Here is a 13,260-nt window from a genome sequence, read left to right as displayed (position 1 = left end):
CTGGCACCAAGATGGTGGAATGAACTCCCACTTGCTGTCCACACAGCAGAGTCCCTTGCAGTCTTCAAACGTAGACTGAAGACCCATCTATTCATGGAAAATTTAAATGACAACTGACCCTGCTACCATATTGACTGACTAAATTAGTACTTATTGTAGGGTATTGTTTATTACACTGTTTATTATTTAAGTATTTTGTACTTTTAGGCATCGGCAGTTATCCCTGTATTTCTACAGTATTCTAGATCATTTGTATATTGGACTCTAAACCTGCTGTACTGGCCAGGATGTATTCTGTGAGTAAATGACAAAGCACTTTTGTAATTCGCTCTGGATAAGAGCGTCTGCTAAATGCCATAAATGCAAATGTAATCAGAACACTTATCCAAAATTTTAACCTTGACCCATGTCAGCTGTCAAACTATAGGCTGATCTGAACCTTCCATTTATTTTCAAGATCCTAGAAAAAGCTGTAGCTCAGCAGCTAAGATCATATATGAATCAGAACCAGATACATGAAGTCTTTCAGTCAGGGTTTAAGCCTAATCACAGTAAAGAAACAGCACTAATTAAAGTAGTTAATGACCTTTTGTTGGCTTCTGAACAGGGTTATGTCTCTTTGCTTATATTGCTTTATCTGAGTACAGCATTTGACACTATAGATCATAACATTTTACTATATAGACTCAAAAATGTTGTTGGGATTAGGGGAACAGACCTTTCCTGGTTTAAATCTTACCTAGCTGGTCACTACCAGTTTGTTCACATAAATGTAGACTTCTCGTCATATCTCGGCAGGTTAGCTATGGTGTCCTACAAGAACCTGTTCTATGGCCTTTGCTTTTTTCTTTATATATGCAACCTCTTGGTGACATTATACATAAACACTGTGCTAGTTTCTAGTGCTATGCTGATGACACTCAGCTATATGTCTCAGCAAAACCAGAGGATGTGTTTCATCTTAGTATTATTGACAAATGCATAAAGGACTTAAGACACTGGATGTTGAGGAACTTTATCTCAATTAATAGTAACAAAACAGGTACTTCTATTAGGCCCAGAGATAGCTTGGTCCTCACTCTAATTACTCAGTGAACCTCAGTGGTAACACAATCACATCTTCTTTAACAGTTAAAGATCTTGGAGTTATTATGGAGCCCAGTCTCTCATTTGAAGCTCATGTAAATAATTTTTGTAGGACCACCGTTCTCCACCGTAGGCACATTTCTAAGATTAGGAACATGTTCTCCTCACATGATGCAGAAAAGCTAGTCCATGCATTTATTACTTCAGGATTGGACTACTGTAATGCCCTACTATCAGACTGTACTACTAAGTTCCTAAACAAGCTCCAGCTAGTTCAAAATGCAGCAGCCAGAGTGCTTACTAGAACTAGAAAATTTGCTCACATCACTCCTATCTTAGCTATTTTACATTGGCTCCCAGTAAAATTTTGTATTGATTATAAAATACCTTTAATTACTTACAAAGCACTGAATGGTCTTGACCCACAGTACATTAGAGAACTCTTACGATCCACCATGTCTGCTTAGATCAAAAGATGCAGGCTCTTTACTAGTACGAAGAATAAAAAAATCTACCACAGTGGGCAGAGCCTTCTTCTATAAAGCTATCTATAATAATCTTCCTGTAAATGTTTGAGATTCAGACACAGTCTTAATATTTAAGGCTAGGATGAAAACCTATTTGTACATTCAGGCATTTTATTAACTACTTCCCATCTTAGGTAAAGGTGTAGATGTGGGAGTCCATGGGCATTGAGAGTTATGGTAAACTGTTATGGTAAATCCCACCCAACTACTCTCTGTTGCCCTTAATGGATGTTCTCTTACGGAACGTAATGATGTTACTGAGCCTCTACCTGTCTCAACTGCCATGGCTACTCCCACCTCCCCCAGATGTGCCCTGCTGTAGCCCACCACACCTCCATCCCAGCCAACTACTTCTCCATAGCCCTTAATGGATGCTCTCTTGTGGGATGGGCCTCGGACACATGCAAACCTCTGGAAAAGACTGGGACCTCTAGAAAGTTAGACTGAACATTAATTGCTTATTTCATTTTTTTCTCTATAAACTGTTGTTACTGCGGTGCCAGTGTTCAAATCCCGCCCCCGCCCCCTTTGAGTCTTGGTTCCTCTCAAGGTTTCTTCCTCATGCTCTAGGGAGTTCAAGCTGATTATTCAAACTGGGCATTGTTTCCACTGTAGTGCTGTTGATGTGCAGGATGTGAAGCACTTGTGTTTGAAGTATACAATCTCTTTTGTCTTACTGACATTCGGATCGACATTGTTGTCTTTGCACCAGAACTCCAGCACCTCCACTACTTCTCTGTAGATATCTTCATTGTTACCAGAGGGAGGTGTTGGTCCTCACTGCTACTCCAGTGTAAGATGATTTAAAACAGACATAACACATGTTCAGAGCATCTGGGAAGTGGTCATTTGTCCTGTATTTGGTGGAAGGTTGAATGACTTACCATATACATCATGGGTGTTTTTTTGTGAAATTACCTTTAATTTTTTTATTGCATAGGAAGCCTTGGCTTTTCTTGATACTGGTGGTGAGTCTGTTCCTAGGTACTGTTCTGTCACTTGATCTGAATGACTAAATGAAACATTATGAGCCTTAAGCAGGGTACAGACCTCAGAATTTAGCCAGGGCTTCTGGTCTGGTTATGTAGTAAGTGTTTGAGTGATCACTACATCAGCCACAGACAATGCTTATTGCTCCTGATCTATGTGAGCAACAACCTTAAACATGTAAGGGGGTGGGGGTGTGCTTTTTTAAAAAACTGTAACAGAACACAGCAAAACAAAAAAGTGAAAACATAAATAAAGATTCTTTATTTTATATCTAAATCAAAACTATCATCAGAATATAGAAAACATGCATGAAGGAAATGGACAGGCCTTTAAAAAAACAAACAAACAAACACATGAAAATCATGGTGTACACTCTTTGAAAAAGCACAAATATAAACCCTCTGATTTTCCAAAGCAAGATCAAGACATTCAGAAACAGATACAAAAGATTGCAACTGCATTAAACATTCTCAGTAAGGAACTTTGGAAGAAATGAGCAAGTACATTGTGTCACAGAATCAGCCTGATCCAACCACTTAATTGGTTATATAAAAACACCTTTGTTTCACAAAAACAAGGTAAGCACTTGAACAATGGATATTTTTAAATGGTTATAGTTTTCCTTAGTCTATTACCCATCTTCATGGCAAACCATGCTTTTCTAGGCAAAGAAATAAAACTTCAAACAAAAAGCGGGCTGAAAACGCAGTGTGATTTTGTAGTGAGATTTTAAAGCTTAAAAGGTCAAAAAGAAAATGCATTTCTGAAATAGTGTGCACAATAGAGGAATATAGTATATTGCTCATTAAATTCTTACAAAAGATCTAATTTCCTGCTACAAAAATTCAGTTAGTTTAGAGCAGGGATAACGTTTAGTGTCTGCAAAGTACCTCTGCATCGCATTCAGATCATTACCCATTTTTTTTAAAGAATACATTGTGCATTTCAGATCCCTACCCATTCCCCAGAAAGTTTTGCTCCCTAAGTCAATAGTGCTCTCAAACCAATGTCCTTATCACACTGACATACACCGAACCCAGATCACACACAAAAAGTTTCCCACACTATTTTCATTTGTAAGAGAAATTCCTCACAGTCATAAATATTTAAATACAGCAAAGACAATGCTTGAAGGGTAAACTGAAAACTACCCAAACTACAAGCAAAAGAAAAGTCTTTGGTCATCCATCTTAATGTCCCTACGGAATACTTATTCAATCACTATTTTAGAAATGTCCCCAAATAACACATTATTTGAAAATGCTAAACCTCAACCAAGAGTGCAAAATGTTGCATTTGATAACTTGCTCCCACTATTTAATAGGCTTGGTACATGGAAAAATAACTTGAATCCAGCATTTTTGTTTTCTACCTGGGTTGATGAGTGATGCAACATGTCTGTGAAATGTGTCTATGGTGGGGCAGACACCAAAAATATTTATTTAATTTTCAGATAGTGGGGTGGAATCCACCACATATTCAATACAAAAGACAAGAATACAGACTGAACCACTGCTAGATTGGTCAGGATGCTCCTCTGACTTCAGTGATTTCACTTCTTTATAGGGTTCATGATGGGCTTGGATGCACCAAGAATATCCACACCATTATGTCTTCTTGAACATTTCTTCTTTTCCTTTTCCTACTGGTAAAGATCCAGTGCCAGCAGTAGGAGCAGCATCTTTAATTTCAGAAGGAAGGACATTGTGCTTCTTGTGCTTTTACTCGATTTTAGACATCTCATATTTTGTAGTCATGATTTCCTGCAAAGGTCAAAGAAAGTGAGCTACTCCGAAAGCATACTAATTTCAATGTTTGCTTTATATGAAAAAGCTGTTTAGCGCTATGAAATCAGTTTGATGCAACATACCTCATCAGAGTCGAGAAGAACGGGCAGGGCACTAAAATGAAAGAAACACATACATTTAGAAATTCAGCTTTAAAGCAGCATGATTACACAATTGATTATTTCCCCACTGTGCAATTATGCTCAAATAGCTAGTTAATTGGGGGGGGGGGGGGGGCACTATGTAATTTTTAAAAGATCTGGCCACAGTAGAGGTGAATTTATTGCAGAATTTTGTTTCAAATTCTGCTACTGCATGCCTCTTTTTAAATGAGAAGTGTACTGCTTGGATATCACTTTCTTTTCTTTAAGAAAAACTTACTAGGTCAAGCATCTTGACATAGGGGTGCCATGCTGCTTAATTCTTTTAAAATTATGATTATTTTTCCCAAATTCTTTATTGCCACACTCAGAACACCTAAGCAACCTATACTCCAAAATTGGCTCGTCTCTTCATTGCAATGCATGAGATATCAAACACCAGACTACAGGAAACGATGGCAGGATTAATTTGTTTTGTCTCATTTTATATTGATTTTATTTCTGACCGATGTATACTTGTTGTACTGTATATTTATGATCACTGTCTACCACAGTGTCATTACACTCAAAATAAGTAATTAATAAAAATTGGAAAATGCTGACTTACACATCAGTTAAAGAGGCAGGGATATTCTCCTCCACCCACTTTAAGTCTTCATCCTGGGTACAACATTAAGCATTTGCATACAGTCTGAATACAATTTTTTAAAATTAATAGTTTATGCTTGATTATGGTTCTCTTTCAGGCTGATACTGACCGGACCAGGAGCAGGGTTCAGTGTCCCATTAACCTCAGCCTTAGCTGCTCTCAGTTTGATTCCATCAGCTAAAAATAAAGAGTTCAGGCCTAGCCTTTATCCTAATGCAGTAAAAAAAAAGTACACTACAACCTCTATTTTTATGAGCTATTTATCACCTACCCAGATTTGCAGACACCAAGAACTCTTCAATTTCTTCATCATCTGAGTCATCAATCAAAGGTGTAAATGCATACCTAGAGTATAGCACACATCACAGCTACCACAAATTAAGACCATTAACTGATCTGAGCATGAAGGTTTTTCATAAAAAAAAAAAAAAAAAAAAAAAAAAAACACCACACAACTCCCCTAATTTTTTACATTTTACATCTTTGTTCCAGCAGTGAAACTTATCAGTAAAAAATATTGAAGACAGGCTAATTTACTGTATCCATCTGTCTTGGCTACTGCCATCATTAACCCTCAGTTTCATATAATTTATTTGTACTACAAGATAAAATAAACCACATATAGCTGCAAAATGATTAAAAAGAAGAAGAAAAAGAAAAAAAAATCACCTTTAAAGCTTTAAAGATGGCTAAAGGTCAAAAATCTAAATAATATAGAGAACAACAATAAGAATCACTGACAATGCCATTTAAGTCAATAATAAATATGTTGGCAGGTTTAAAGTGTCATTCTACATAACGATGACATCAGTCCTGTGTCAGAACTTGCCTTTGATTATTTGCAGATGGTCTCCAGAGAAACATGATGACAAGCAGTATTATTGAGAAAAGGAACCTCCAGAAGGCATCATCTACCCAGAGTTCCATCCAATCCTGCCCACAATATTAGTTTAAAAATTAAAAAATAAACATACAAATAAATAAATAAAATGTATATTGATCATTTCTTCCCATTTTAGAAGACATGATGTGAATGAATGTCAACTAACATTTATCATAATTAAAAAAAGTATCACCTAGAAAAAAAGAACTATCATGAATTAGATACTCACAGACTGACAGTCTGCTAAACGGAATTTTTTTGTTGTCCAAACCATGAAAATTATAGAGGCTGAAAAATAAAATCAAAAATAAATATATTCTAAAGTATATATGATTGCTCTAAGAACCAACCACAGATACAATTATTTGTTATGCTGATGTTGCTCATTATGTACTCACCAATAACAGCAAAGATAAGGGTATTGGTGAAATGTCTGTATAATGACAACTTTACTGGGTTTCTCCTAAGTTTCAGTGTCTTTATGGTTTGTGCTAAGCTGACAAATATTTGAGAGGAAGTAAAGGAAAGAAACACCTTAACATGGAAAAAAACACCACAATTAACAAACTACTGGCAAAAATAAATAATAACATCTAAAAAGGATGAAAGTAAAAGGCTCAATTAAAAGTTCACAAAACTGATTTTAAGGCATTTTAAAGGACCCTTCAATGTCACCATTGCTAACTATGAATGAAAGCTAGGAAGAGGACAGCTAATACTCTGCCAATGAAACAATGATAATACCCCACTAGATTTCATTGTAAGCCAAATTAGCATGTGGGTGAAGTAGTGCTTTAAAAACTGAGCATGCAGAATCTGAACAAGACAAGAATGAGGAAAAGATAGGGGAGGCCTCTGTGCAAGTACTGGTTAACCCAAAATGATTAAAGGATATCCACCAACATAGAGAGGAGTCAAGCAGTGCCAGAGGAATATAGGCCAGCAAGGCCAAATCAGAGTCTTCGGCCTGAGAGATGCATAGGAGGAAAAGGTAAGAGTAAGAAGGGAGGAGAAACAGGCATGAGTAAAAAAGGATAACTGGAAGGTACCCCTTTTTACCAGAGTCAACAAAACCATTCAAGTAGTGAAACCTGTTCAAGTAGTGAATTAGCAGTTTCATAACACCTTTCCTTCTCAGAAGTTTAAAAAGGTGTCACAGCAAATAAGCAGACTATTCAACATACAAAAAATGTTAAATACTGTTAAATTCTCACCAGGCAATAGACTTATATATTGTTTGATCTATTTATTAAACAGAATAAAGAACCCAATATGGAAACAATGTTCATGTTTCCAACAACAATCTGCTTTTTAAAAATTTTTTTTTAATAAATAAATAATTTATTTTTAACATCCATTTTATATATTTAGTTGAACGATTTCACAAAATTACAGGTTAAAAGTATAAAAGAATCTAGTCTTTAAAAAAGTGATAAGGTACTAATTCTTAAAACTATACATGCATCCAAAAAACTAAAGTGGTGAGACAAATTTGTTGTCCTTAAATTATATTGTTGTAGTCCAATTCAAACACCAAGACACATAGAAGGATATGAACCAAATGGCGCCGGAGTCAAGAACAGCCAGTGCAATGGCAGTGATCAGAGCTGGCCCATTGTCCCGACCCTTTCAGACCAACACATAAAACCTTTTTGCTCACTTACAAGGCATACATAAAATGGCTTCTCAGTTTATATATGTATACCAAAGAAAAGTAAGGATAAATTTCTATTTGCTACTGTAATGCTATTGTAATGCTAACCTATTATTTGTAACTGCTTTTGAAAATATGCTAGGATAACAGGACAGTTGAAATATTCAGTGTGCTACTTTACCCCAGTAATCCTCAGCACGCCTTCAATGGCAGCAAAGGCAAAGTAAAGTACACCCAGTCCAACAACTCTGTGCATGACAGTCCCCAGCCGAGGCCTGAAAAAAACAAAAGGCATATGCTGCCTCAAAAACAAGGGAAAAGACCCTCTAATTTAAAACTATTTTGACATAATTTAACTAATATACAGTAGATTTTCCTCTCCACTTACTTGACTATACCATAGCCCAGACTAACAATGATGACCAAGAGTCGAGCAAGAGTCCTCTTCAGAGCAGAGATGAGTTCAGCAAAAACCAGCAAGCCTTGAGCTATAGAAAGAAGCCAATATGCTATGTTGTTAAAAATGGAAAAGGCAAGAAAAATTTTTTTTTATGTGGTATTAACAGAGTAATAGGAAAGCCTTCTTAAAATCATATTTGAATGTCTCATCTGTTAGCGGTTTTCAGCATGATTTGAAATATGCCAGCAAGAAAGCCCAAAATACTAATTACATATTTCACTTGCAAGCCTCAGTAAATGTATAGCCAAAAAGACAGATGTTAAATGGGGAATATTTCTTAGTGTCAACTCACTGAACACCTTAATGCTTTATGGCAGATATTAGCTATGTTACTAATCAAACTCCTGACATCAGAATCATTCCGTTGCATCCGTCTTTAAAACTACAACTGAAAATTTCTCTTATACACTTAAATTCTTTTGGTCAGAGAAAGATAATGCTCTAAAGTAATTTTTAATGAATGTAAAAATCACAAATAGGACTGAAGCCGACATGCAGCTTCAGGGTGTGTTCACTCACAGGCTGAGCCCACAGCATTGGTGTTCTCATATTCAGCACAGAAGACAGCCATCTCCACCATGCCTAGAAATATCACCCCAGCTATCCAGAACTGGATGCGCAACAGGTCTTTCCAGTAGCAGGAAGCCCAGATGAACCAGAGCAGTGCATACAGGATGTACACGATGCACATCACCATGTAGAACTGGGATGGAAATCACAGAACATAGGCCCTGTGCTCAACTAAACAAGCATAACTGGAATGCTATGTAGAGTTATCCTACAGAAGTGCTTCTTCACCCAGTCCTCAAGTTGCAGCAGTTGGTGAACATTTTTGCTTTACCTAGCCTACAGGTGTACTAGATTGCACTATACCAAGCATTAATGTCCTTAATGGCTTTGTTCTTCATGGCTCAGGTGTGTAGGGAGCTGGGACAGAGCAAAAATATTGGCCATGAAAAATATTGGACTGACTTCTAGAGAGCGAGCTCAAAATTGGGCTACACTAAGTAGCAAAACAGAAAATAAAAGATTTAGGATGACTGGGGGCATGTATAAAATCCCACAATTTTAAGAGACAAACATTCTTTTTCATAAAGACCAAACACTGTATCTACACAATATTATTTGAGGTGAGAAAGGATAACTTGTACAACTTACAATCATAAGAGGCCATTCTGTGACTGAAATGAAGCCATGGGCTCCCTTCATTAACACACTAACTGTAATGCACAAAGGGAAAACCATCACTGTTATGATTATATTACTTATTTATCTAAAACAAACAAATAAGTCACAAAATATGTCAGACTTACAGGTTAAAGTCCAGTTAACATCTTTTTTACTGGGTTGGATCAACACCACAAGAAGATATGGTCCATCTCTCCATGTCGTAGCAATGACATTATCCTTTACAGAGAAAGCATGGTAAGCATATTGTAGTTGGCTGTACAAAATTCTTAAAAACGTATTACTAAAAATAAAACAAAGCTTTGAATCTCTTTAAAAGCATTAAGATATATTACTGAGCTTTACCGTTACTCCAGCTCTGTCAGCTTCGGCAGTGAGCCACCTGGTATAATTGGCATCCTAAAATGAAGAAACATTATAGACTTTAATACAAACAATTTGGGGTCACCAATGTGATCAAGTCACCATTATAATGTTAGTTCTTACATTAATTCCACCCTGTGGCTCCACAGTCCTGGGCCAAGCTATTGATTTCTGCAGTTTAAGTTAAAAAAATAAATAAATAAAAAGCAATGAACTTCATGACAGAACGACCACATTACATTAACATGCAGGAGCTCTAATTTTACACAACAAACATTTGGGCCATTCAGCCCCAAAAAAGTGCTAAAGTACGGAAATCTCTGAAAAGTGTAATATTGCGTAAGGCATTCTCTTGCATTTACCAGGGCATACAAAGGTTTCCCATTCTGCTTCCAGCAGAAGGTAAAAATAATGCATGACATGCCACTGCAACTCTGATGGGCAAAAACACCTCAGGACAATTTCTTTAAGCTAATATTTTGCTTAATGATAAATGTCACCAACTCAGTGCCCATGCCCTATAAACAGTGAAGTAAAATGATGCTAAATTAAGAATAAATCAGTATGCTTGTGTTAAGTTATGCATCTTCCTTGGGCTACACACTATTTAAGCAAGATACAATACTATGGGCAATGTTAATGAATATTTATTTTACAAACATTGAGTGTTGGAAAGTACTGGATCCAACTGTTGCAGAATAATGCCCTGTACTGGTGTTCAATGTACTCTCCATGTCCAAGAGGGTTGGGGTCTAGACTCTTTCCTCGAATCAGGGGTGTCCTATCATACATTTCCTGAGAGCAAAAATTAAATCAAAATTTCAGCATGGGCTATCTAATACATATATAGTCTGTAATGTGTAGTTTTAACATGAACATGGGATACTCACCTCAATGTTATTGAACTCATTGTGGCATGGGTAGTACCTTAAATACCAACTAATGGTAAATGAGACCTCTTGTGGACAGCTAAAGGAAGTCACTGCAAAATCAATAGTGCATTACTTATTGACAATTAAATCACCTTCAGTTACAGTGAATATACAACAAATATAAATATAAACATAAACCAGTTACCTTTCAGTTGGATGTCTGTGTCTTTATACATGGATTTTCTTAATAACAAAGGTCTTGATGTCTGGGGCGAAGAAACAATGAGCTTTTGTGATGCAGGTGATAATACCAACGACATTTTAACACAAGAGGCAAATCTACCGACCTCAGGATATGACGGTTAATATTGCTGGTTCAACTAATCTCCAGTCCTTCTATTGAGACGGTGCATCGCCTTTCAGTCGTAGCCACCAGATATCAGGTGGACTACCCAAATGGAACAACTATGGTTGTCTTTAAATATTTGATAAAGCTACATCGAATGTAAACATTCGTCATATGAATGAACTGACAGTATATGAGTGGCAAAATATATACTAGCTAAGCTAATTGGCCAAGTAGTTCGACGTCAACATCCTTAATTTCCTTTAATTTACATGGCACACTCCGATTAGTCCTGGTGCATTAGCTAGCTAGATGAATAGGATAGCCAACTAGCTAGGTAACGTCATCCAAGCAACAGAAAGCTGAATAGATAAAGTAGCTATCTGGGACAGCTAGCTAGACTTGTTTGCTAGCTAGCTGGTACCAGTTGACATACTGTCTGATCATCTGACAAATTAGCAAAATAGCCAATAATGTTGCTAATTTTAGAAATCTTATTACATGCACTTGCTCAAAACAGTAGAAATGTGCTCAGTAATTCCTAGAGATTGATCTGTGCGTTACATTCGTAGATTAGATTAGTTAGGTTAACCTACTTATATTGTATTACTCAAGTATACCAGCTAACTAATATTAGCCATCATTTGCAATACCATATCAGCTTGCTTTAGTGAAGCTAGCTATACTGCAAGAGCAAATGGTGTAGTATAACCTTAGGTTACTATAAACTTAGTTCTAAAGCAATATTTATGAGTATGTATTTATGTTGTGATATATGATATTGTGAGCAACACTGCCTTCAAACGGTAAAGTCATTCAAATGGCGCATATCTACCATTAAAAAGATCAATTGAAGCTGCCTAGCTAATTACCAAGTCACTTTCAGTGGTCCGTCCATCCAACTCACATATTCCACCATAGGCATTCAGTATTTTAGCTACTTACATTGACAACTTTAATAGACCAGTAACCCATCTCTGGAGCTGCGTCAACTCCACAATTAAATGCGACTAATAAAGTCCAGGACAGAAAAGAAAGGCAAAGCATCTCCAAGGCAGTAGAACACATCGTCCACCCAACAACATTTCCGGCCATTTTTTTTTTGTCAGGGACAACAACGTAGGCGTGCGTCGCGAGCTCACCTAGCTAGCTGGATGGCTACGCAGAGTTCCATTCTGCAGGCAGCTGCCTAGGTAGGCAGTTTTTGCGCGCTACCTATTTAAAGGCCGTCCCCATTTGAAAGCAGCATTAAGACAGCTTCCTTTAAGGTAGCTAGGTTAGGTAGCTAATGTTACCTCTTTACCACAGCCTATTTCTTTACAAATTCTTTAGCTACCATGTTCATATATACACATATGCGTATATCTATCATATTTTGCCCAAGTTTGAAGGTAGTGTTCAATATAATTGTATTTTTATACGGAAAGTAAGCAGAATACTCTTAATTGGACCAAGGTTAGAGTTTCATGAACATTTAAAAACATGGACTAACAGTTTATGTTAACTGTCACTCCAACCACTCGACTGTACAGTAGTTTTATAATGAAGGTTAACGGTTTTAACTCTAAAGAAGCGTAATGTCCCAAATGTGATACATCTTGCTATAGTCACGTTTTGGTTATAAACTATGGAGGATATAACTAAGAAAGCAGCTGCTTTCAGAATGAAACGCTGACATATGCTACCTTCAAGTCCACCTCGGAAATTCCTACTTACTAGTTCGGAGGGCATAATTACGACATGGTATATGTTCAAGTAGTTTTTGGTCAGGGGAAATAAACGTTTTGTGCCATGAAAAAGAGGAAGGTTTTTTGTGCCGTACTGAAAGAAAATTAATATAATAAAACAGGTGGATGGACGTACATAAATAACAATAAGATATGTGCACAAAATCAGTATCTGCAGAGGCAACATATTCTGTCTTCTGATTAGCTTTATTGATATTCCTCATTAACATGAGTTGTGCACAAAATGTATACAAACTTGAACTGTACAGTTTTAAAAATCTGTTTCCCACTAGTAAATACGAAGTTGTGGTGGCGTTCACGTGCGCGTATCTCGTAAATACGACATTGCCGACACGACTTGAAGGTAGCAATACAAGGGAAAACTAGCGTCACCAAATGCCCTTTAGATATGCGCTACATGCCTGACATCTTGTAGCTAATAACCAACATTTCATTTTAAATAAAGGCCGGGGGAGTTATTACTATAATTAAATGACATTAAAGGAAATTATTAAATGTCATTTACTATTACTGCAAATTTGTGTCTATAAACCTGCGTCTATAAACTTAAACATGCTTGCAAAAAATGATGGTTCTATAACATTTAGCTAGGAGGTAAATTCTGCA

The 13,260-nt window shown here is 36.7% G+C and overlaps 1 protein-coding gene across 6 annotated transcripts; it reads right to left on the bottom strand.

The window, feature by feature from the left end:
* Positions 1-2,841: 2,841 nt before the first annotated feature.
* tmem87b (transmembrane protein 87B) lies at positions 2,842-12,028 on the bottom strand. Of its 6 annotated transcripts, none has more exons than XM_027028439.3 (20): positions 11,852-12,028; positions 10,766-10,826; positions 10,579-10,670; positions 10,349-10,483; positions 9,812-9,859; positions 9,671-9,724; positions 9,451-9,544; positions 9,296-9,357; positions 8,657-8,840; positions 8,066-8,165; positions 7,859-7,952; positions 7,578-7,649; positions 6,422-6,530; positions 6,253-6,311; positions 5,970-6,073; positions 5,412-5,485; positions 5,250-5,317; positions 5,099-5,151; positions 4,474-4,504; positions 2,842-4,366 (listed from the first exon to the last, which is right to left on the bottom strand). In XM_027028439.3, the coding sequence occupies exons 1-20, from the start codon at positions 11,999-12,001 to the stop codon at positions 4,325-4,327; spliced, it is 1,686 nt and encodes a 561-aa protein (XP_026884240.2). In that variant the 5' UTR covers positions 12,002-12,028; the 3' UTR covers positions 2,842-4,324. The 6 variants fall into 6 exon arrangements, 5 of the variants coding, with proteins under 5 accessions (XP_026884240.2, XP_035387761.1, XP_081581163.1 ...); XM_035531868.2 differs by lacking the exon at positions 7,578-7,649 and adding an exon at positions 6,919-6,990; XR_014126672.1 differs by lacking the exons at positions 2,842-4,366; positions 4,474-4,504; positions 5,099-5,151; positions 7,578-7,649 and adding exons at positions 5,810-5,844; positions 6,919-6,990 and having other exon boundaries at positions 5,272-5,317.
* Between the last annotated feature and the right edge of the window lie 1,232 nt (positions 12,029-13,260).

The sequence above is a fragment of the Electrophorus electricus genome, chromosome 12 (assembly GCF_041902795.1).
Source record: "Electrophorus electricus isolate QZ-2024a chromosome 12, ASM4190279v1, whole genome shotgun sequence".
NCBI lineage: Eukaryota > Metazoa > Chordata > Actinopteri > Gymnotiformes > Gymnotidae > Electrophorus > Electrophorus electricus.
Note: the sequence above shows the minus strand (reverse complement) of the source record. Positions and strands in the feature narration are given on the sequence as shown.